We start from the raw sequence: 25,522 nt of genomic DNA on the forward strand, positions 1-25,522 counted from the left end.
GTCGCAGATCTTTCCCAGGAGTCCTGTCCTCCTGGCACCCCACTCACTACATAAAAACAGTTCAGGGGATAAGGCAGATCCCAGAATGTAAAACAGCAAGAAACCGTTTAAGGTGATACTTCAGCAGCTGGTGAAAATCACAGTGAAAAACACTGAAAACTGGCGTCAAAATCAAAAGCTAAGGTGAAGGCAGAAAGTTGGAGGGAGACTTAATCCAAGTCTCAATGGCTAATTCACCAGTCTGGCCTCTCAGTTGTGGCGAGACGTGAAAGGAAATAAACTGTCTGAAAGGAAAGGCATTTAATCTTCCCACAAAAAACTGTTACTATAGCGTTATTTTCAGATTGCAGGGAACTTCCACCCGATGTCATTGGAAAAGAATTATGTGCTATTGCTCAGAATTACCTCGCTGCCTGAAACACATGCATTCAACTATCAAAATTGGCTGGGAACAATCTGGCTGAACGTATTGGCTCATGGAACAGGTTGCTGATCCAATTCTTCTTCTGTCAGATACCACAGGCCGTCCAGCCCACTGATAACACTAGCCATGTTTCTCCTGAGATATCGGACAGTTTTCCCGTGGGGGCCTAGTAAGAGGGCCTCAAGTTTCACTTGGCTCACTTGCCTCAGAACTCCAGTCCTCAGACCCACCTCTGAAGTCCCGCATCACAGCCATTGCAAAACTGTAGATGTACAAAAGAACAGAGGATGCAGTGAGGTTGTCAATCCTCCAGGATTGGTCTGGAGTCTCCAGCAATTGAAGATCAAATTCCAGGGCACTGCAGTGCACAATCATCAGGACACTAAAAAATAATTAGTTTTGTCATTTTCTTTGAACATTTCTCTTTACTAGATGTAAAAATATTGAAAAATGGGAAGAAAATGCTGTTTGGCCAACAGCCAAGCTTGAGACCTTTTGCTTTCCAATTGGCGTTGGAAGGCAGTGTGTCACAAGGATGGATGTATTGTTCGATCAATGGCAGGGACACAGCGGCAAGTCACATGATGAAACCCCCAGGATTACAAAGAACAAAGAACAATACAGCACAGGAACAGGCCCTTCGGCCCTCTAAGCCTGCACCGATCATGTGTTCCTAACTAGACCATCCGTTTGTATCCCTCTATTCCCAGTCTGTTCATGTGGCTATCTAGATAAGTCTTAAATGTTCCTAGCGTGTCTGCCTCAACCACCTTGCTTGGTAGTGCATTCCAGTAGAGCATTATAGTTAATCAAAGTTGGAAAACATCAGTGCAGCTGATGCATCAAACATATTTAAACAATCTCCGACTCTATGTGATTCCGTATCTCCACTTTCCATGTGCCTTTTTTTTTCACCATTAAGTCAAAGAGTTGATTTCACCTTGTTACGAAGGTCACCGGGTTCAGGCTTGTTCTATGGTTTCAGTTGCGAGATCTGCTATTTGTTTGAAGGTTTATCTCTTCTGCCTATCTGATTGAGTTACTGTATCAGTGCTGACATGCCGTGCAAAATTAAATTTCCTCGAGTAGTTAAAAATGTCTGGAAAGAATCATCATTTTGTAGAATTACAATCTGCAATTCTGTCAATGCAAACAGACAGCGCAAGTCCACCAACGTCCGAAAGAGTGAACACTTCAGGTCTGACGCTTGGAGACCTGACCCCTGACAAAGATCCCTCTGACAACTCGAATATATCTTTGTCTTTCAAAGAGTGATTGAGCTGCTCTGTATTTCTGTTCGCTGCCTCGCTTTTGTTTCAGATTCCTCGCATTTGTGGTTTATCTTTTCATCCCTGGAATCCTTTATTTTCTCTTTCAAAATCTTTCATTTTGTTGACCGTAGCGCACGGTTTGAGACTTGTTTCCAAACGTTTACGTCGTCCTCAAAGTCATCCTCCGATGCATTGGCAACCCTCACAGCAGACCCAGCAATGTCTGAGTTTTAAGTAGCGTAAGAGAAGAAGCACTAAAAAAAACATCCAACTTTGTGAAAAAATTGCCAGCACTGCAAATGAGATTGAAGCATGTTCAATCTTAACTCTTAAAGGACCCCTGTCAAACCCGACAAAGTGCTTTTTAAACAAACCTCTCAGGTTCATAAATAAAGGTGCAGCACAGTAACCACATGATGAGATGATGATGCTATTCTTTGCCAATTACATGCCCTAATCCCCACCCCCGACAACACTCTCGTCTCTCTCCCTACACACCCGGGTTAATTTTTAAAAGGCTAAAACATTCTGCAGGATGGATTGTTCCAGAGCAGCTATATGGTTGCGTTGTCACCACAAACTGTTTCAACGATTGTAATTCGGAAGAAAAGAATAGCAAATACTGGAAATCTATTTTTAAAAAAAGAAATGGTGTAAATGTTTAATGGGTCCGTCAGCATTTGAGGAAGCTAGTACTCAAAATGTAACTCTTCACCACACCTGGTAGGTCAACCCAACTGAGAAGGATGGCACGGTGGCACAGTGGGTTAGCACTGCTGCCTCACAGCACCAGGGACCCAGGTTCGATTCCCAGCTTGGGTCACTGTCTGTGTGGAGTTTGCACATTCTCCCTGTGTCTGCGTGGGTTTCCTCCCAGTGCTCTGGTTTTCTCCCACAATTCAAAAGATGTGCAGGTTAGATGTATTGGCCATTCTTAACAGCCCCTCAGTGTCAGGGGGACTAGCTAGGCTAAATGCTTGGCGTTATGGGGCTAGGGCCTAGGTGGGATTGTGGTCGGTGCAGACTCAATGGGCTGAATGGCTTCTTTCTACACTGTAGGATTCTATGATTCTATGATTATCAGCTGAAAAGCAGACTACTTTCCATTTCCACCATGTCCTCTTTCCCTCTCATATGTTGGCCTGTTGAACGCTCCAAGAAGATGGTTATTATATTATTTGCCATTCTGCCAATAACTACCTCCACTTGCTTCTGCTGAGGTGATTCTGTCACCATCAGGCTTTTCTATCCACTCCAAACCCCGAGCTATAGTGTGATCTTCTCTGAGGCAGGTATGGCTTCCCCTGTGGGTACATCTCTGTTTAGCATTAGCGAGGAGGAGGAGGAGGAGCAGTACAGAATGGAGAGTTTGATGCCATGTGAGAAGGATGCAACTGCCCCAAGTATTACTCCACCCCCAGAGAAAACCATACATAAAAATTACAACAAGGAAACCATTCAGCGCAACCAATCCATATCGGCATTTACCTTCCGTGCAAGAAAATAGTTCTAATTGCATTGGGGTCATCGTGTTCCTATTTCCTTTCAGCCTCTTTTCCTTCATCCATCTAATCTTGAATGTTGACAATTGTTGCATCAACCGTAGAGGTGAGTTCCGACTCTCAGTACTCTGTGGACAATGGTTTTGTCCTCTGCTTTAAATCTCTTGCATTGAATCTCTCTTCGTTCTCCTCTTTAGAGCAAACTGAAAGTCAGGATTGAGTAACCAGGATGGCTGCTCATTCCCTACAGAAAGCTCATAGCCTGAGGTGACGCTCATCACATGGCAGCTTGCTCCTGGCAGGGAATTTCCTCTGGCTGCATTTCTGAGCTTTATTCCTGAACAACCTGGTGTCACTTTCCCATTTCCATTAGTGTGAGGGGGTATGGAAGGCCCAACGCCTGCATGTGATGCTGTCGAGAAACAGTAACATTGAGCAGGAAGACTGCGGGCATCACCGCTCCACTGGACACTGGATCTGTGACCCCACTGATCAGCTGAGTGGCTAGTCCAGCGACAGCAATCGGACCATGAAAGGCTTGAGAGAAAGTTGGGTGTATCCAAACCACCGTGCTCTGGAAGCCAACATGTGAGCTGCTCTAATTCCCCTCCTGTCCTGTCCTGTCCTGTCCTGTCCTGCCACCAGAGCTCTGTGAAGGGAAAAGCACTATGCAGCCCTTGGCCATTTCTCAGCTGGTATCTGCTGCTGATATCAATGAAACTGCCGCACGTTCTATCCGTTCCTGCTGGAAAACAAAGCTTCCATAATGTTGCTGCAAAGGAGGACTGCTTCCTCGTCCCCATTATCATTAGTGCACTTCTGTACCACCCCGCCACCCAACTCCTACCCCCAAAACTAAGGAGACAGAGAAGAAGTTGGAGGCTTATGTTCTTATGGTGCGTTGTAGGAATTCCAGAGCAATAGTGTAGGTGGTGGCTCAGTAAGCTGGCAATGGCAATATGTTAACCTCCCAGGAAAAGCACAAAGCTTCCCCATGCTCAGCATTGCATTTGTGTAGGACATTTCAACATCGCAATGATCTCTCTGATTGCCTGTCTCTAAGGAATATTTTCAATGTCAATGTCTCTCGCAAGAAACATGAATCCATGAGAAGAAGACTAGCAGTTGAGAAATGTGATCAAGAGGCACAGAATAGCTCCAGAAAGAGGTGTAGAGATATCAAACAGCCTGTTGAAGAGAAGGAAGGGTGTTTGGGACTGATGGGTGAAGTAGGTAACAGAATGGTGGGAGGAGGATGCCATTCAGCCTCTGTTCTGCCAATCTGGGTGATCATTACTGATCTGTGATGCAATTTCATATATTTGCCCTTGCGGTATATCCCTAGGCATTATCAATCTCAGATTTAATATTTTACAGTCGATCTAGTATCAATTGCAGTTTGCCAAACTTCAACCACTCTTTGTGTAGATCTGCTTCCTAATTTCACGCCTGCAATGATTGGTCTCCAAGTCTAAACTACCCAACTGGCAGAAATAGTTTTAATCTACCCTATCTTTTCCTCTTAATGTCTGGAAAGCTTTGATCAAATATAAAATCTAGGGGATGTAACCCTAGTTTGTGCAAGGTCTATTTATAATTGAATTCACCCTTAGTCCAGATTGCAATTCTGGTGAGCCTGTATGCCCAAGCCATCAGGAGGTGCGTCAACACCAAACTGTGTCTGTGCCCTGTTTGAGAACAGAGACCACTCCATCTGACGAAGGAGCATTGCTCTGAAAGCTTATGGTATTTGCTACCAAATAAACCTGTTGGACTTTAACCTGGTGTTGTGAGACTTCTTACTGAGCCTGAGTAACACAGTGAAAGCTCCTGAGGGAAGATAGGAAGAGTGTGCTACTTTGCCTGCCTGCCTATCCTGTGAAGTTAGAATGATAGAAGGGGAAGGCCGGCATGCATACATAGGGCTGAAAGGCCTCCTTTTGTGCACTGGTTTGCATAGGTTACCACAGAACAGGAACAGACCCTGGAGCCCGTCATCCAATGCAGCCTTTGAAAGTTGTCGAGTTTGCAGCATTGATGGGCAGATCTGGGGGTAAGGGAGTTGGTCCTCTCTGCCGGTATGAGAAGCTGTTTAATTTATTTTTCTAAAGGAAAGCTTGGAGGTCAGAGTCAGAAAACCACTCTGGGCAAGATTTTCCGGCCGTGCTCGCCCCAAAGACCAGAAAATACTGCCCGAGGTCAGCAGATCTTTGCATGGTCCGTGTCCCGCCCACTACAATTCCCGTGGTGGGTGGGTGGGAAAATACCACATTCTGTTTGCCTCCTGCGACTGCGTTTCTTACTCTGGTGCTTGCTTAGGTATTTGCTCCATGGTGTTTTGCTGTAAAGTAAGTAAAAAATATTCATAAGACTCGCAGTGACGTTATCTAAATGTGGGCAAAACACTGCAACTTCTTTACCGGGTTTGTCTAATGTAGGAGATTGAACTGCCCTGTAACTGAAAATGGTGTTTAGCTCGCATTTAAATTCAATCAAGTTTCTAACAATAGTCACAATGGTACAAAGAGGATAACTTCACAGAAATATGAAGGGTTTTAACTGATCTGATCCGTAGTGTGTTCGAATCATGCCTTTTCTGTTTGCAGCAATTTAAAGTGAAAAACATTGCAAAGTATGAACACTGTTTTTTCCAAAGCAACCACATGTTGGATATTATCCATAAAGCGGTCACACAATATCATTACAATGAATGAAGCCTTTAAATGTAAACCCCATTTCAAAGTGGCATCAAGCATCCACGTCCCCCAGGGACCCAGGTTCAGTTCCCATTTTGGGTCACTGTCTGTGTGGAGTCTGCACATTCTCCCCGTGTCTGCGTGGGTTTCCTCCGGGTGCTCCGGTTTCCTCCCACAATCTAAAAGCCGTGCTGGTTAGGTGGATTGGCCGTGTTAAATTCTCCCTCAGTGTACCCGAACAGGCGCCGGAGTGTGGTGACTAGGGGATTTTCACAGTAACTTCATTGCAGTGTTAATATAAGCCTACCTGTGACACTACTAAATACATTTTTTAGGTTATCAGATCCATTGCAATTGGGATTTTCTTGAGAGAAGTGAAACCAAGTAATGTATGCTGAAAATGTGATGAATGTCACAGAGCAGTCTCTAGCTGAGCATGTTGTTGATTAAAACATATACGTCTGAAAGCTGTTTGCAAATAGTTGTTCTCAGTTTGGCCGAAACTAAGTTATTCTGAAGAAACCAGTCACAAATCCTTGGCAGACGTGACTGAGGCAGCTGTTTGGCAATGAACAGTGACTGGGAATCATCTTTCAACAAAACTGGTAAGATATGTAGCTTTTAGGCTGAAATCTGGAGTACTTCATGGAGGAAAAATTCAACAACTCCACCCAACCTTTAGCCTATTTTTCCAAAACGATATTTCTTTCTCTCCAGCCTCTTTTCAGCACACGTCATTCACACCTGCTCCACAAGCTGCGCCAGAGTTTGATTTACTGAAGAACTGTAAACACACACCCATAGTTTATCATTAGCCTTCTCTTGTTGGCAAACTGTGCTAACTAGCGGTTTCAGTGGCTTTCTCAGTTCACAGGTGACTCTTTTGTGAGGATAAGCACTGAAGGTAACAGCATACACATAGTTGTGTCACGTATGAGAGGGACTGATTTCATGTCATGACTGAAGGATACCGAGAGCATCAAACAATAAAAAAGTCACGGATTTCTATAGCACTTTTCACCACTACAGGACACCCCAAAATGAAGTACTCTTTGAAATATAGTTGCGTTTTGATTTGATTTATTATTGTCACAAGTATTGAGATACAGTGAAAAATATTGTTTCTTGCGTGCTATACAGACAATACATACCATTCATAGAGTACATAGGGGAGAAGGAAAGGAGAAGTGCAGAGTATAATGTTACAGTCACAGCTAGGGTGTAGAGAAAGATCAACTTAATATATGGTAGGTCCATTCAGAAGTTTGATGGCAGCAGGGAAGAAGCTGTTCTTGAGTCGGTTGATATGTGATCTCATACTTTTGTATCTTTTTCCCGACGGAAGTAAGTGGAAGAGAGTATGTCCGGTGTGTGTGGGGTCCTCGATTGTGCTGGCTGCTTTTCCAAGACAGCGGGAAATGCAGGTGGATTCAATGGATGGGAGGCAGCTTTGCGTGATGGACTGGGCTACGTTCACAATCTTTTGTAGTTTCTTGTGGTCTTGGTCAGAGCAGGAGCCATACTAAGCTGTGATACATCTGGAAAGGATGTTTTCTATGGTGCATCTGCAAAAGTTGGTGAGAGACGTAGTGAACATGCCAAATTTCCTTAGCCTCCTGAGAAAGTACAGGCATTGGTGTGCTTTCTTAACTATGGCATCAGTGTGGAGGGACCAGGACAGGTTATTGGTGATCTGGACACCTAGAAACATGAAGCTCTCGACCAATTCCACTTCAGCACCATTGTTGTAGACAGGGACATGTTCTCCACTACGCTTTCTGAAGTTGATGACTATTTCCTTCATTTTACCGACATTGAGGGAGAGATTATTGCCGTCGCACCATTTCACCAGATTCTCTATCTCATTCCTGTACTCTGTCTCATCATTGTTTGAGATCCGACCCATTACAATGGTATCATCGATGGTGGGGCGGCACGGTGGCACAGTGGTTAGCACTGTTGCCTCACAGCACCAGGGTCCCAGGTTCAATTCCCACCTCGGGTCACTGTCTGTGTGGAGTTTGCACTTTCTCCCCGTGTCTGCGTGGGTTTCCTCCGGGTGCTCCGGTTTCCTCCCACACTCCAAAGATGTGTGGGTTAGGTTGATTGGCCAAGTCTGACAGCATCTGTGGAGAGAAAATAGAGCCAACATTTCGAGTCTAGATGACCCTTCGACAGAGCATCCACAGTATTTTGTGTTTATCATTGTAACAAGGCTTTGGAAGAAACTAGCATTGAAATAATGCTAAGCTAAAAGGCACTTTTAATCAATTGGCATATCTTGTGGATCTGAAAAGAGTAAAAAACAAATTCACATCTGGATAAGGAAGTTCAGTGCGGTTGGAAAGATTCCTCTAATTATATAAACTCGATTAACCAAAAATGACCTGCGTTCGTTGTCTCGGTAATTGTTATACTCTGGATATTAGGTTTGTAAGATTGCGATTTAAGCTAATTACCGAGGATTGGACTTGTTCGAAAGAAAAGATCAATCGATTCCAACTGCTGTCAGAGCAGTTTAAAGCTGCAGCCACTTGTCACAGTGGCTGAGCTGTCAATGCTTTGATTTAACATAAATATTACTATCACCAAAATGGGAACCATATGTAACATCTCCACGCAACAACTCACTCTTTATTGGAAGAAGACAGGCACTTGACCCGCTGCTGGAAGCAAATCAGTAGGACAGTCATCGCAGACTGACAGCGTAAATAAACAAGAAGATTGGTTTGTGATACAAAAGCCCAAGGGTCCCCAAACTCCATCTCCAAAGATGTCTGACATTTCTGCTTGGATGTTCAATTGGATTAAACCTTTCATTCTGCCAAATCAAGCAAGCTGTGCAATTCATCCAACCATCAGTGGAATTTCCCCCATGGATAGAGCCTTCTTCAATTCACATATATAGGACTGAATTGTGATTACAAAGGGGCTTCAGCCTGAGTTGGGTTCCTGCAGGTTACCTGGGACAATGGACTTTTGTGGTTTGCTTCCTTTAGCAAAGTGAGGTGTTGGAGTAAAGACGGTTAGTATCATTGTGACCATGTCACTGCAACATACTGCTGTCTGCAGACCTCGTACATTGCTTTCAGCTTTTAACAGATGCAACACGTACAATGGGAATGTAAACCTCCCAAACAGTGATCATAATAAATATAAAGTTTCTGAAATCCACTTGGGAATCTGACTATGTCACTAATGACTTGTTAAACTAACACTAGCTTGTAGAACTAAAACAAAATGGTGATTGTCGCAGAGTAATCAGACAAAGATATGCGGCTTAGGTGGATTGGCCATACTAAATTGCCTCTTAGTGTCAGGGGGACTAGCTAGGGTAAATGCATGGGGTTATGGGGATAGGGTCTGGGTGGGATTGTGGTCGGTGCAAGCTTGATGGACCAAATGGCCTCCTTCTGCACTGTAGGCTTCTATGATTCTAGATCCCGAACATAAGACGAAACATGGGGGAAGTCAACAGAGCTTAAAGATCCAGAGAGACTCCATAGAAGATTGTAGACCTGAAAGACCAAAACTTCATGGGAAAAGGATAAGGAGAAGAAAAGGTGAAGACTCATCTGAGAATGGAGCATGCTGGTACATTATGGATGCAAGTCAAACGACTGAAGCAGAACGGTCCTAAGCTGAGGACAAATGTGGAGTCTATAGTAACTTCCAAAATCTTTCCAAAACACTGAGGCTCATAACTGGCTCACCACTGGGACAATTGGAGGAAAGACTCTTCAGATGCAGAACAGCTTCAGGTTTGCATAAGAAGAAACAAAAAGGTCAGGTCAGTACTTTGCTCTATGTAGTAGGGGCTACTGCAGACAATATAACAGCAAGACAAGGGCCAGAATTCTCCCAAAAAAATTCTAAGTGTCAAATTCGCTTGAAAACTGGAGTAATTTACACTTTCTTTCAGTGGGAGTTCAGAGAAGAATCTCCAACACTCTGTGCACTGCGGAGGTCACCAATGTGAATATCATTAAAAACTAGGGGGCGAGGCCTTTCAACGCTGAAGAGGCTGAAATCAGTGCATTGAGCGGGGCCACTGTGCATGAACCAATCTGTCAGCACCGAGATCAGCACATGCGCAGTGGCCCCACACTGTCGGCCTCCAGATTGCTGGCCAGCTTGATCGCTGGCCAGTCCCGCGACCCCTGCATCGCCTGCCCTCCATCCCCCACAGCCCGATCGCTGGCCCCCGACCATTCTCAGGCTCGGCCCTGACCCCCCCCCCCCCCACCCTCAAACCCGCCCTGATCTCCAGCCCCCACCCACCAATTTCCCCCCCACCAGCTGTAACCCCACCCTTGCAGTCCCGACCCCGACCCACCCCCTGTGTAGTGCCAATCCCTCCAGCAGGCTGAAACCCCCCGTGGCTGACACCCCCCTAGCCTGCCCCAATCACTGGCCTCCCTCTTTCTCCCACCAATCCCTATGCAGAGTGGCAGTGATTGCCCCCTATCAGGTCAAGACCCCCCATATTCCCCATCCCCTTGGCACTCCCGTATGGCCAATGGGTAGTGCCAAGATGCCCCCTGGGCATTGGCACTTTGCCCCTTGGGCAGTGCCGGGGGCACATGCTAGCTGTGCCAGGGTACCAATGCCCAGGCGACACCACCCCCCATCGCCCAACCATCTGGGGAGCCCCGATTGCTCCCCCTTTACTCCAGCTGGGTCAGGCCGCTTGTGGGGAACTACTGTAAACTACTGAACTACTGTAAACCCCGCTGGAGTGAAAAACTCTGGTGGGGGGTGGAGGGGGGGGTGGTGAGTGGGGGCAGACTTCAGTCCCGGGCCCTCTAATTGTATTTAAAAGATATTTAAATTGGCATTCAAATCATTTCCATGCCTCCCTGCCAGTTTCCATCGCAGAGCAGACACTGCCGGAAGTCCGGCAATGGAAGACACCTTTGGGGCGGGAACACATGCGCAAATCCCGCTTGTCGCCCGCCGTGCGATTCTCCCGGCCCGCTGCACTAAAACATTAGCGCAGCGGGATTGGAGAATCGCGGCCAGGGAGTCGATGAGGCTTCAAGCTCATATGATTAAGTCCTCCAGGTATTCAGTGCATACTTCAGTGCTAAAAACAATTTGAGCATTAAAAGAGCAAAATTTAGGAAGAGTAAATGAAGTCTTGGTGAATGCATGGACTCATTTATAAATACAGGTGAGCAGAAAATCTGGGAATATGGGATCCGCAGAGGTGAATTAACATGCGACCTTGTAGGAGTTGGGATCGGATGCAACCCTGACATATCTCTCGCAATTGAGGGATGATTTAACTCTCGCAAAGGCAGTACAGATAGCGTGTCAGACTGAGCTTGGGGAGCGAAACAGAATGGTCATGGGGCAAGTGAATGACCTTGGAAAAGAATGAGTGAGGCCATTCAATATGCTGGACTGGAAAGAGAAAGCGCAGTGAAGCAAAACCCCACAAAATTGGGAAAAGGTGCGTCAGCTGCCATCTTGAAATGTTTTTGGCGTGGCTGAAAATCGCTACACAAGCAGGATGAATGCCCAGCAGGGCGAACAGAGTGCCACAACTGTAGGAAATTGAGACATTTTAAATCTATCCGCTGATCTAAAATATAAGAATTCACAGGAAATAAGAGAAAATAACAAGGCCAAATTAAAGAGAAGAAATTAAAGAGTAACTATTACATTCCATGAGAAAGTAACAGTTGGTCTAGTGGTATTATTTCAAGACTATTAATCCAGAAACTCAGCTAATGTTCTGGGGACCCGGGTTCGAATCCCGCCATGGCAGATGATGGAATTTGAATTCAATTTTAAAAATCTGGAATTAAGAATCTACTGATGACCATGAAACCATTGCTGATTGTTGGAAAAACCCATCTGGTTCACTAATGTTGTTTAGGGAAGGAATTCTGCCATCCTTACCCGGTCTGGCCTACATGTGACTCTTGTTTGAGAGTGGTTGACTCTCAATTGCCCTTCAAGGGCAACTAGGGATGGGCAACAAATGCTGGCCAGCCAGCGATGCCCATGCCCCACAAATGAATTTTAAAAAAATAGTGCCCACCTGCGCCGCATACAAGGGCTGTTAAAATCACTTGAGGGACTTCAATGGCAGCTCGCTTGAAAGCTTTAACCGCTTTAATACCAAACCCACCCACAGGGAGACGTGAAAGATGTGTGTTCCAGACCCTACAAGAAAGGTTTAGGCCTCCCCTGCTCCAACACCATTTTGGAAGCTCTCCAAAAACCCCCTTCCTATAATTTATCAAAGTGTTTGGGGACTGTTTCTTTAGTTCCCAGCTATGACCTCCTATGTCATTCAACATTGAGCTCCTCCCAACTCATCAGCTCCCTCTTCCCCGTGACTTTGGGTTGGAAATCAACTGAGGGCACACCTCTGAAGAATGGGAGTTAAAATCTCCTGGGCCTCATCTGACAAAAGTCAGAAGGGTTTACTGCTCAGATTGGCTCCCAATCACTTGATTGACACCCCAATTGAAAATAGTGACTGAAGTGTTATTGTGAGAGGGCCTCAGGTTCTCTGTTACAACGCCATGTTACAAGTACCTATTTGTGGCTGCCCTTTTTTTGCCATCCAGCGTACCAACTATCTTTCTTCAGCTGTAAAGACGTTCTGTGGCTCAGGAACCTTTCTTTCTTAGTTTGTTAAAGGGAAGCTGGAATATGTTGAAGCAACCACAAAATGTTGTGCTCCCCGCTGCTGGGGATATTTTGATCCGGTCTGCCACTGTACCGGCAGGAACTTGAGAGACCGTACTCGGTGTGAACAAGCCAGTTGTAAGTGATTCAGCGTCCCAGCATATTCACACTTAGCAAAGCTAGAGAAACCTGGTGAAATCCTAGACACACCACATAAATCGGACTTAACGTTTTTTTCTCGGTGCCTGTTTGAAATCCAGACTTATTTATTTAGATGTTGAAGTTTGAACAGATTGCAACTTCACAGCTTCAGGAATCAAATTAGCTGCAGCATTTCAGGCAGTAGAAGCAGGTCCGAACCATTTTTGGACACGGGTCTGGCTCCAACATCACTGGCGTTGTGTTGAAAACATACTCCGTAAAGATGGGGACTTCTTACTGATTGACAAACAGCATTTTCACCCTGCTTCATTCAGCAGACAGGAAGAACGTTCTGAATGGGGACCACAAGACTATATTTATATACTGCCAAAGATTTATGTAGGTCTCGCGAGTCTTATGAAAGGACATTGTAAATGCATTGACCTTACTCGCTGAGCATGTGAATACATTTCTGTTAGGTTTCAGAACAGCCTCCGAAAAAAATTAATAGATCAATGTTCTTCTTTGTTCCTCTCTCCCTATCATGTTTCCTTCCAAAATCAATTACTTGTATAAAGAATTATGCTAAACATTCCCACTTTGAAGCACCATTGTTAATCTGTCCGAATGTTTGTGACTCGGTGAATGTTGATTACATCAGTGAGGGAAACAAGCTTGTAGAAATCTCCGGGCCTGACAATGGGAGGGACAGGAATGAGCACACACAATTGGAACTGTTAGGGTTGCTGAAGTATTTTAAGTGAATGAATGTGTATACTGGCAATTAATCTCCCTCATGCCGATTGAATCAGTCAACTCCCTTCAGCCATCTCCTTTGACAACATGATCGAATATCTAAGGGTGCAGTCGCACTATAATTGTAGTGTCGGTGTGAACTGTTGCGCTTCGCATCAACCCTTCAGGCTTAGCGCAAAATGTAACTTGAATTCCAAGTCACGGTCCAATCTCACACTGGAAGCAAAGCAAAACCAGAAGTTTTGGAGCAGGTAGTTTTACTTGGTTTTGTTTCAGGGACACTTTGGGCCATGACACCTAGTAAGTCCCAAAGGGCTCCCTGCAGAGGGGAGAATATGAAGAATTGTTTTTAAAAAGTGGGCCAGAATTCTCCAGCCATTCACACCCCATTACCACTGCCAGCGAGAACAGAGAATTTGGTGCTCAGCTAAATCTCCCTTCACTGCAGTGAGACTGGAGAATCCCAGCTACGGGCGAGGTTGGAGAATCCGGCCCATGACGTTTTGGTTGTAGGCGGCGGCTCATACTTTATTCTCAAAATGGGTAATAGCAACAACATCTTGCATTTATATGGTGCCATTAATGCCCAAAGATGCTTCACAGAAGTGTTACCTAATAAAATTCAACACCAAGGTGATTTAGAACATAGAACATTACAGCGCAGTACAGGCCCTTCGGCTCTCGATGTTGCGCCGACCTGTGAAACCAATCTAAAGCCCATCTAACCGACACTATTCCAATATCATCCATATGTTTATCCAATGACCATTTAAATGCCCTTAATGTTGATGAGTCCACTACTGTTGCAGGCAGGGCATTCCACGCCCTTACTACTCTCTGAGTAAAGAACCTACCTCTAACATCTGTCCTATATCTATCACCCCTCAATTTAAAGCTATGTCCCTTCATGCAAGCCATCACCATCCGAGGAAAAAGGCTCTCACTGTCCACCCTATCTAATCCTCTGATCATCTTGTATGCCTCTATTAAGTCACCTCTTAACCTTCTCTCTAACGAAAACAGCCTCAAGTCCCTCAGCCTTTCCTCATAAGACCTTCCCACCATACCAGGCAACATCCTGGTAAATCTCCTCTGCACCCTTTCCAATGCTTCCACATCCTATAATGCGGCGACCAGAACTGTACGCAATACTCCAAGTGCGGCCACACCAGAGTTTTGTACAGTTGCAATATGACCTCATGGCTCCGAAACTCAATTCCTCTACCAATAAAAGCTAACACACCGTACGCCTTCTTAACAACCCTATCAACTGGGTGCCAACTTTCAGGGATCTATGCACATGGACACCGAGATCTCTCTGCTCATCCACACTACCAAATATCTTACCATTAGCCCAGTACTCTGTATTCCTGTTACTCCTTCCAAAGTGAATCACCTCATACTTTTCCGCATTAAACTCCATTTGCCACCTCTCAGCCCAGCTCTGCAGCTTATCTATGTCCCTCTGTAACCTGCAACATCCTTCCGCACTTTCCACAACTCCACCGACTTTAGTGTCATCCGCAAATTTACTAACCCATCCTCCTACGCCCTCATCCAGGTCATTTATAAAAATGACAAACAGCAGTGGCCCCAAAACAGATCCTTGTGGTACACCACTAGTAACTGAACTCCAGGATGAACATTTCCCATCAACCACCACCCTCTGTCTTCTTACAGCTAGCCAATTTCTGATCCAAACCGCTAAATCGCCCTCAATCCCATGCGTCCGTATTTTCTGCAATAGCTTACCGTGGTGAACCTTATCAAACGCTTTACTGAAATCCATATACACCACATCAACTGCTTTACCCTCATCCACCTCTTTGGTCACCTTCTCAAAGAACTCAATAAGGTTTGTGAGGCACGACCTACCCTTCACAAAACCGTGTTGACTATCCCTAATCAAATTATTCCTTTCTAGATGCTTATAAATCCTATCTCTTATAATCCTTTCCAAAACTTTGCCCACAACAGAAGTAAGGCTCACTGGTCTATAATTACCAGGGTTGTCTCTACTCCCCTTCTTGAACAAGGGGACAACATTTGCTATCCTCCAATCTTCTGGCACTATTCCTGTAGACAATGACGACATAAAGATCAAAGCCAAAGGCTCTGTAATCTCCTCCCTAGCTTCCCAGAGAATCCTAGGATATATCCCATCCGGCCCAGGGGACTTATCTATTTTTGCACTTTCCAGAATTGCTAACACCTCCTCCTTATGAACTTCAATCCCATCCAGTCCAATAGCCTGTATCTCAGTATTCTCCTCGACAACATTGTCTTTTTCCTGTGTGAATACTGATGAAAAATATTCATTTAGCACCTCTCCTATCTCTTCGGACTCCACACACAACTTCCCACCACTGTCCTTGACTGGTCCTAATCTTACCCTAGTCATTCTTTTATTCCTGACATACCTATAGAAAGCTTTCCTTGATTTTCCTTGATTTTCCTTGGTTTTCCTTGATCCTACCTGCCAAAGACTTCTCATGTCCCCTCCTGGCTCTTCTTAGCTCTCTCTTTAGGTCCTTCCTGGCTAACTTGTAATTCTTAAGCGCCCTAACTGAGCCTTCACGTCTCATTGTTACATAAGTCTCCTTCTTCCTCTTCACAAGAGATTCAACTTCTTTAGTAAACCACGGTTCCCTCGCTCGACCACTTCCTCCCTGCCTGACAGGTACATACTTATCAAGGACACGCAGTAGCTGTTCCTTGAACAAGCTCCACATTTCAATGGTGCCCATCCCCTGCAGTTTCCTTCCCCATCCTATGCATCCTAAATCTCGCCTAATCGCATTTATCAGGAGACATCATGGAAGATGCTCAAACGTTTGTTCAAAGAGGTAGATTTTAAGCAATATCATAAAGGAGGAGAGAGGCGATGAGGTTTCAGCGATGGAATTTTAGAACATAGAACCTCACCAGCTGAAAGCACAGCTACCAGCAGTGGAGCAAATTGCAGAAGCACAGATATCTCGGAGGTTTATAGGGCTGGTGGAGATGACAGAGATAGGGAAGAGAAAGCTGGGCCATGGAAGGATTATAAAACAGGGATGAGAATTTTAAAATACAGGTGTCATTTAACTGGGATCCTATGCAGATCAGTGAGAACAGGAGATGGGCGAACAAGACTCGGTGCAAGTTAGGATAGAAGCAGCAGAGTTTTGAATGAGGTCATGGAGGATGGAAGGTGTGTGCCCAGCCAGGAATGTATTGGAATAGTCAAGTCTCGAGGTAACAAAGACAGGGATGAGAATTTCAGCAACACATGAGCTGTGGCAGGAGTTTAGTGAAATAATCAGTTGCTGATGGCAGAGTGAGAGGTGCTCTGAACAGTGAGGGAAATTGAGATACGCATGACTGGAGAAGATCACTCAGATGGTATAGTGAATTTGTGAATGTAGTTGAAGAAATGGGAAATGAACTTGGAATTATTTAACGGATGTACAAAGAGTTAATGGAGTTCTTCAGGGAAGTGAGTGATGGGTGTATACGCCTTTGCAGATTTTGAGTGAATCGTGAAGATTATGAAAAGTCAATTCTTCAGATGATGAAGATCTGGATCGGAGTTTCATCATTAGATAGGAAGTGGTAGCTCTTGAAGCAGGTAATTCTCAAGATGGGAAAAGTACAGTCTTGGTGACACACTTGTCGGGATTTTATGGCCTTACTCAAGCCGGACCGGAAAATCCCACCTGAGGACAATGGACATTTCCACTGTCCGCCCCTCGCCCGCTCTGATTCGTGGGTAGAATTCCGGTGGCTGAGTGAGCAGTAAGAACCAGCTGGAAAAGAATATCAAGGATGTGGATCAGGTTGCCCTCTGATAAATAGGAAGGTTAATTAAGTTGGAGCAGGAGACACATGGAGGATGGTGGGATTTAAGAATCTGTTTTGTGAACACCAACCTGAAGGAAATTGCAATTATCCAATGCTTGATGTTGGACAACCTGATGGAATGAATGGAGAGGTAGAATTGGGAGCTCATCTGTAACCCCTACCAGCTAAATGCCTCTTACCTTTCATGATCTCACTTCATCATATTTTATTTTGTTTCAAAGGATTCGGCAGAGCAAATATGTTGAACTAATCATTATTCTAAATATATTTGTTACAGATTTGAAGGCCACTCATACATCTCAGTTTTTTAGCCTATCATTGAAACCTTTGGATTACAGAATCCTTCTCATGGATGAAGATCAAGACCGTTTATATGTGGGCTGCAAAGATCACATTCTGTCACTCAATGTAAACAGCATCAGCCAGAATCCTCTTACTGTAAGTTTCCTTTCTGCAATTCTTTGGACATGGAAATGGCTTCTGGTTAATGCTGCTCTTCTTAGATTTCCATCTGCCTCTTGTTGTAACACTCTCGCAATGCGACATTGAACAGACCACCCAGTGATCGATGAGCATTACTGGGCGTATCTAACAGCACTGGCCTCCTGGGATCTGACAGCGAGTTCCCTATCATGTTTCCTCCTGGTTTTAAGTAGCTCCAGGAAATCCAGGAGCTGCTTTTAATAGGAAATTCCTGACCATAATCATGTCAACGCATCCAAGAATGATGCAATATTGCATTACCTTCCAAATAAACTGATAATAAAACTATCAATTTGTTAAAGTATCAGAAGATGCCTGATTCAAGTGGCTTAGACAAGTTGCCGTTGTTTTCCCTTTTATGGAGGGAGTGGAAAGTTCTTCTCCTGATACTTATTGACCTTTACCCTCTTCCCCACCCAACAACCTTTCTGTTGTAATAAGAATGCTGAACCAAAATGGCTAACAATAAACAGATTGTATCGTCCCATCTGCAATGGTTGTATTTCTCATTTACTGTGTCCTCAATTGCTTTAATGGTGTGTTGATATACTGTGATATCTTTCATCAGGTTCACTGGCCAGCATCGAGCAATAAAGTGGATGAATGCAAAATGGCTGGCAAGGATCCAAATGTAAGTAGCAAATGTTTAGATTCTCCTTGTGATGATGGATATATTTTTGACAGAGGTGCAATGACAGAGAGTCGCGACATGGAAATGGGCCACTTGGCCCAAGCTGTCCATGTCGATGTTTATCCTCCATGTGAGCATGGATTGTAATCCCAGGAGCCTACACTGTTCCATATCCCATTATTCCACTTTCCTTTCGCTACCTCCCAAATAATTAAATGTTGGAATGGTTTCTGCTATAATCACAACTCCCAGTATAAACACGTTTCCAAAGTCTTTCTTAAATCTCTTCCATTTGATCTTATATCTAAGTCTCCTTGTTCAAAACTCTTCAACTACAAGAAACAATCAATCTCTAACCATCTGTCCCCCATCTGTTCATAATTTGAAACACCACCGGCAAATGATCCCCTGGTCTGATCTAACAAAAGTAGTCTCAATTTTCCAAGCCTTTCTTTGTATTCATATCAAGCCTCTGCCCACTGACCTGCATTGGCTTTTGGTCAAGTAAGATCTTCAATTTAAAAATTCTCATCCTTGTGTTCAAATCTCCCCATGGTTTTGCCCCTCCCTATCTCTGTAATCTCCTCCAGCGTTACAACCCTCGAAGATATCTGCGCTCCTCTAATTCTGGCTTCTTGAGCATTCACAATTATTATCACTCCACCATTGGTGGCTATGCTTTCAGGCGACTGGCCCCAAGCTCTGGAATTCCCTCCCTGCACCATTCCACCTCTCCACCTTGCATCCTTTAAGACACGTCTTAAAAACCGACTTCTTTGACTAATCTTTTGGTCACCTGTCCTAATGTCTCCCTGTGTTGTTCAATGTCAGACTTTATTTTATCGTGCTCCTGTCAGGCAGGTAACTGGCCAGCATCAAGCCCATCCCAGGAGTCAGAAATTTCACCTGCTGCGAGCTACTGGCCATCAGTGGCCAATCAGGGACTGGCAGTTCTCTGTTGCCAACAGCGCCACTGGTAGCAGTGGCTGCTACCGGTAATTCAGTGGGAACTTCTCCAGCAATCATCGATGGATCCTCACATTTGTGTGAATCAAGGGGATAGAGGATGTGGGCAGAGGGCTATGAGAGAGCGGTATCAGGGGCAAGAACAGTGGGCTGGCTCTGTGGTTCCCCCCACTTTGCAAAGCCACGTCCCTCAATCAGGCACTGAGTGCCTGTCAAGGGCCCCTCCCTACAGTAAGCCACTGGAAAGCCCGGAAGGGTTTGCTGGCAGACTTTGGGACGGACAGGAAAGTCCTGTGGCTTCCATTTAATCCCTGAGTTACCACTAAATTCTGGTGGGCTGAGGGGTAATTGATGACAATTGGCTCATTAATGAAGTGAATTGACATCCCGCTGCAAGTGGAGGGGTTTCCTGCATGGGCCTCTTCCCTTCCTCTGATTTAATCATCACGAGAGGCTTTCTCGCAGTTGGGAAGCTGTTGTGCAACCTTTCCTACAATTAAGTGGATCCAGTTCTCATGTTTTGTGCCATGATGGGCTAGATTAAATTCTGCCCTTCATTTTTTATAGCTCATCGATGGCATAGGTTATTTAATAGCGATTCCTCGATTATTGCCCGCCTCAATAATTTTCTCTTGTCTTTGACAGAATGGTTGTGGTAATTTTGTTCGTGTCATACAAGTTTATAACCGAACTCATCTATTTGTTTGTGGGAGTGGTGCATTCAGCCCCGTCTGCACATACATCAACAGAGGCCGCAGGTCAGAGGTTAGTGTCAGTCAAATGGTCATTCGAAACACCTGCAGATTTTGTAGTGCACGTGACTCTGGAACTGACCACGGGGATGAATGATTCTTTGTCACTGCAATGCTGTAATATCCACTTTAATGCTGCTGTGTGCGTATTACATTCAAATCCTTGTAATTATTGCCCTGCATTCCAGTTCTCATTTATTTCAGGTTCTTCCACTGTAAACGGATATCATAATATCATATTGCTCAGAAACATTCCAAAGTACTTGTGTAATTAATTACTTTTTGAAATGAGTTGCTGTTGTTAGGTAGGGAAAAGTTGTTCATAGACACAATGCGTGGGATATACCAGCCGCGCTCGCCCCAAGACCAGACAATCCCGTCCCTCGAGGTCAACGGATCTTTGCATGGTCCGCCCCCCCACCCACTGCAATTCCCATGGCAGGCGGGACGGGAAAATTTGCCCAATGTGTTAAAGCATTCTTAGGGCATGACAGGGAAAGATAGTTCCAGGGAACTACATATAAAGTTGCATAACTAGCTGCACCTTACTTTTAGATAACATTTACCTAAATAGACTTCATTAGCTGCCGATAAATGTACGTTTAAGTGTACAACCTTCGTTCTTGGAAATGTCAATTGTGCAAAATTACGACTTGTTTAATCATTTTGCGTTTCAGTGTTTCCATTTATAATGATGAATGCTAGCATTTCATCAGAACTGTCCTTAATATCATGGGGGATTTTTTTCCCCCATTTGAATCCAAAATGTGGCCTGTTCGAACCATGCAATGTTGCTGGCTGTGCACGAGGGGCTGTGGTTCATCAATGCATGGCTGGCCTATGATTCAGTTGAAGTTTTGTTTCCAGTTTCTTATCCTCGGTTTATTTCATCTTCCTGCACACTGTTCTTCTGACTGACACAGGAAATAGTAAGTTAGTTAAAATTCTTCATGGTTTTTTTTCAATGCCTTCCCAGTTTTAAATTAAGAAGCAGGACAGAATCCATGCGTTGCGAAAGATAAAAACGACATTTACATTCCCTTAAGGTTGACTACTGGACCCTAATGGGCTGCTTAAAAAATAAAACCCTTATCACAGATAATGATGAGAAACTCGAGTGTTGACCAACACAGGGTCAAATTACATTGTAGGGGCAGGGTATGCAGCAGTAGTAGCGTGAGTAATGAAGCTTACCTCCAACCGAGTAGGCTAAAGGTACAACACAGAACGCTTTATGACTGCTACAATCTTTAAGATTATATCAATATTGACTGCCTCAAGCCTGAGAATCTGAATTCCAGGAAATGTTTTGGCACAATGTGGTGCATGAACACCAAATAAAAGAGGGAATTGGCGCAAATTGTTGGAGCACCGGAAAAAAAGGAAATAAAGAGAAACAATAGAATTGTTGCCTTGCTTAATGTTGACGACATCTATCCAGCACAGCAATAATAATTAGTATTTTAGAATACCGAATACATCTACGTGTGCATTTTGATTTCTAATTAGCTTCTCCTTACTAAACAAGAATGGATTTATCAGGCGGAGAACCTTTACCCAAAGCCCTCGTACAGCTGCATCTCACTGAAGCAGCAAGCATTTTCATATATATTGAAATCGGTGAGATATTTGACATTTAAATGATGAGGCTGATTTTGTGCGTGGGTAGAAATTGACCCTGAAGCATCCCAAACCTGGACCAAATTAAGAAAACAATCTCCGGCTCCAAAGGAGGTCTGACCGGTTATTGGTTCAGACCATCTTGCTGAGGTTGCCCAGTGCAGGCGTTAAGTTACTTATAGAGGCCAGTGATGGGTCAACCACCCATTTCAGCTTCCCATGCAGGAATTAGTTTGGGATGAGTGGCGTAGGTGCAGGATCTGACTCACTCCGTTTTGAAATTGGTTGGTGATGGGTGGGGGCGGAGCAGGATCTGACTCACTCTCCATTCTCCAATGCAGACGATGGGATTTTATTTGCGCTTTTAAAAATCATTCCCTTGGAGCCAAGGGACTCCACATTACCCCTCGATCAGACCATTGCATATTCCCCCACCACTACCCATTGCTGTTCCACCATCACCTGCTGCTCCACCCACCAAGGCAACCCCAAAAGCAGGCCTCAAAGCCTACGCGTGTCCTACCTGCGACTCACTTGAGCTAACTGCATGTTGCAGTCTTACACTTTAATAAGTGACCTCACCCCACTGTACCTTCTTATTTTGCAGGATCAGATATTTATGATTGAATCAAAGAATGAATCTGGAAAGGGCCGCTGCTCATTTAACCCTCAGGTTAACACCGTGTCCTTTATGATCAGTGAGTAGAATAGACAAGCTGAAAGGACTGATCATCTTTTTAAAGTGTGACAATATTGAAATATGTTTTAAATATCCTCATGTCATTTTCTCTCTAGATGAAGAACTATTTTCAGGAATGTACATAGACTTCATGGGCACTGATGCAGCAATATTCCGCAGTGTAACAAAAAGAAATAGTATAAGGACGGACCAGCATAACTCCAAGTGGTTAAGTGGTATGTGCCTTTCTTTGATTCATGTTATGATCTTTGGCCAAAGCCACAAGTTGTTGGTAAGATCCACTTAGGGACTAATAACATTTTGTTTAAAGTTAACAATGTTTGAGATTCAGGACATTTGCTCAGTGAGTAACACCACCAGGTTTGAACAAACAAAAACAAACTTTATTATCCAAGGTCAGAAAGTTAAAGCAATTTATAATATCTATCCTGTACCTCATATTAACCCTGTATATTAGAGTATGTGAATCAACAAGCAAGTGGTCGAACATGCCACAATGCACAATAAATGCCAAATGCGACCAAATCAGAGTCCCTGAATTTCTCAACAACACACCCTAACATTTGTAAGCACTAAGTCAATCAACATCACTGAACCTCTGTCACTATCAGGAGGGATTCCAAATTCAACTCTGAAGATCTAACCTGGGAATTCTCTCCAAACGTCACTCCAACTTGGAGCCCAACAGCCCACCTCACAGGGTTTCATTTCTGTCTCCTGAGATTCTGATCCCCTGGATTCCTGAGTACTCACTCAACCGCCAACCCACATGCACAACTCCAGCTATTCAGCTGTGCTGGGCAGAACAGTATTGCTCCAAAGGAGTACCTTCACCCCAATGGGCTACAGCACAGAGTCACCAATCTTTGGTTACCTTCTTAGATCCTCAGGGCTACTCCTGAGCCTTTTTCACTTAAAGCCTGCTGCCCTCATCCTCTTTCCTGTTTCAAGCCTGTTTCTCTGCTCTTTATTTTTTTAACCCATGAGCCATCTCTGTCCCCTGTCTCAGTCGTCTACTTAGGGCCTCCATTTGGATGTTTCCCTGGCCCCTCCCCCTTTTTGGATCTTGCCCTGTCCCCTTTCTGAGGCACTTCTAAATGGCGCTCCACTCATGGCCACATGATCTGGGTTTTCACGCCATTTTTCTTCGTGCGCAGGCAGGCTTGACCGGGATCCTCGGTCCAAAGAAATCAAAACGCCAAACTGCATGTGCATCCCGCTCCCGGTCTGTGAATACATGGAAACTCCAAGGTCTGCTGGGACTTGGAGTTCTCAACTCTCCCCCAGACAAAAACGTAAATCTGGCTTTCATAACACCTATCTACATGATTAGATTGTGATAATTTTAGTTACATTGAACTAGTTTAGTCACAGCTAATGACACCAATGCAACCAATAATTAAATATAAAATATTTGCAAGTCTTTTTTCCACTTGACTAAACTTGATGCCATGTCTTGTTTAAATTCTCACTTTTGGAATCATGTGGTACAGAACTGTAAACAAGAAAACCCCATCAGGTATCCTCACTGCTGAAGTGTATCTGTAAAGCAGGGATAGTTTTAGCTCTAATGATATATTTAGTTTAGTGTGTTTATAATTTAGTCGTTTTGGATATGTGAAACTGACCTGAAATTTGTATAAGGATTATTAAGAATTAATAGTAAATAAATGGCAGCTGAGAAGGATGTTACTTCTTACGCGGTTATTGAAACTAGTCACTTCAAATGTTTAGGTTATATGGACCATCATTCAGTATAATATTTTAGCTAGGCTTATTAGGGAGTGTTTTTCATCTTTGAATCAGAAGATTGTGGAATCAAGCCCTGTTCCAGGAGGGAAGTATTTAATGTAAGTTAATGCTGTTTTTTAATCACAGGTTTTCAGATAAATTTAGTAGTCCACTATATTGAATTATACGCAATAATACTGCATAGAATTGTCAACGCAGAAACAACATTTCAACCCGCATGGTCTACACCAGTGTCGATGCTCCTCATGAACCTCCTCCCACCGTACCCCTTTCTCACCCTATCTGCATATCCTTCTAATTGTATCTCATTTACCACTCTAGGTTCCCCTTAAATCCACACACTTCCTGTCTTATTAACCTTGTTCCTGTAGTGATGGTCATATTCCAATGTGTCCTAAAGTTTTGAACTATCTATTGGATCACAACATTTGTAAAATTCAGAAAGAGGCCTTTTGGCCCATTGTGTCTGCACTGGCTCTCCAAATAATTATCATGACATAGTACAATTTTCCTGCCTATTCCCCACACCCCCTACATATTGTTTCTGTTCAAGTAATCATCTAATGCCCTCTTGAATGCTTCAATTGAATCTGCCTCCACCACACTTCCAGGCCGCACATTCCAGACCCCAACCACTCGTAAAAAATATTTTTCTCACATCGCATTTGCTTCTTGTGGAAATCACCTTCTGTGCCCTTTCATTCGTGCTCCTTTTAGGAGTGAGAACAGTTTCTCCCCATTTACTCTTTCCAACCTCTTCATGATTTTGAACATCTCTTTCAAATCTCCTCTTATCCTTCTTTTCTCCAAGGAGAACAGTCCTCACCTCTCCAATCTGAAGTTTCTCATCCCTGGAACCATACTTGTAAACCTCTTCTCCAATGTGTACACATCCTTCCTATAGTGTGGCACCCAGAACTGTACACAATACGCCAGCTGAGGTCTAATTACTGCCTTGTATAAATTCAGCATAACCTCCTTGCTCTTGTACTCAATGCCCCTATTAATAAAGCCTAGATTACTATCTGCTTTATTAACTGTTCTCCCCACCTAACCTGCCACCTTCAATGATCTATGCAAATATACACCAAGATCTTTCTGCTCCTGCATCCCTTTAAGAATTTTACACCTTATTTTAGATTGTCTCTCCATGTTCTTCCTACCAAAATGCATCACCTCATACCTCTCCCTATTGAACTTCACTGCTACCTATCTGCCCATTCCACCAACTTGTCTATGTCCTTTTGAAGTTTTACACTCTCCTCCTCACAGTTCACAATACTTCCAAGTTTAGTGTCATCTGCAAACTTTCAAATTGTCCCCTACACACCAAGATCTAG

General features: G+C 44.1%; 1 protein-coding gene across 10 annotated transcripts in view; it reads left to right on the plus strand.

Annotated features, from left to right (window-relative positions):
• The window catches only part of sema3c (sema domain, immunoglobulin domain (Ig), short basic domain, secreted, (semaphorin) 3C), a 303,601-nt gene that overhangs the window by 218,880 nt on the left and 59,199 nt on the right, over positions 1-25,522 (plus strand). For all 10 annotated transcript variants that reach the window (XM_078235587.1, XM_078235588.1, XM_078235583.1 and 7 more), the window contains 5 exons: positions 17,556-17,716; positions 18,330-18,392; positions 20,004-20,123; positions 22,338-22,428; positions 22,526-22,645. In XM_078235587.1, coding sequence (XP_078091713.1) covers positions 17,556-17,716; positions 18,330-18,392; positions 20,004-20,123; positions 22,338-22,428; positions 22,526-22,645 — 555 coding nt within the window. The remainder of the gene's footprint in view (positions 1-17,555; positions 17,717-18,329; positions 18,393-20,003; positions 20,124-22,337; positions 22,429-22,525; positions 22,646-25,522) is intronic.

Source organism: Mustelus asterias, chromosome 19 (assembly GCF_964213995.1).
Source record: "Mustelus asterias chromosome 19, sMusAst1.hap1.1, whole genome shotgun sequence".
NCBI lineage: Eukaryota > Metazoa > Chordata > Chondrichthyes > Carcharhiniformes > Triakidae > Mustelus > Mustelus asterias.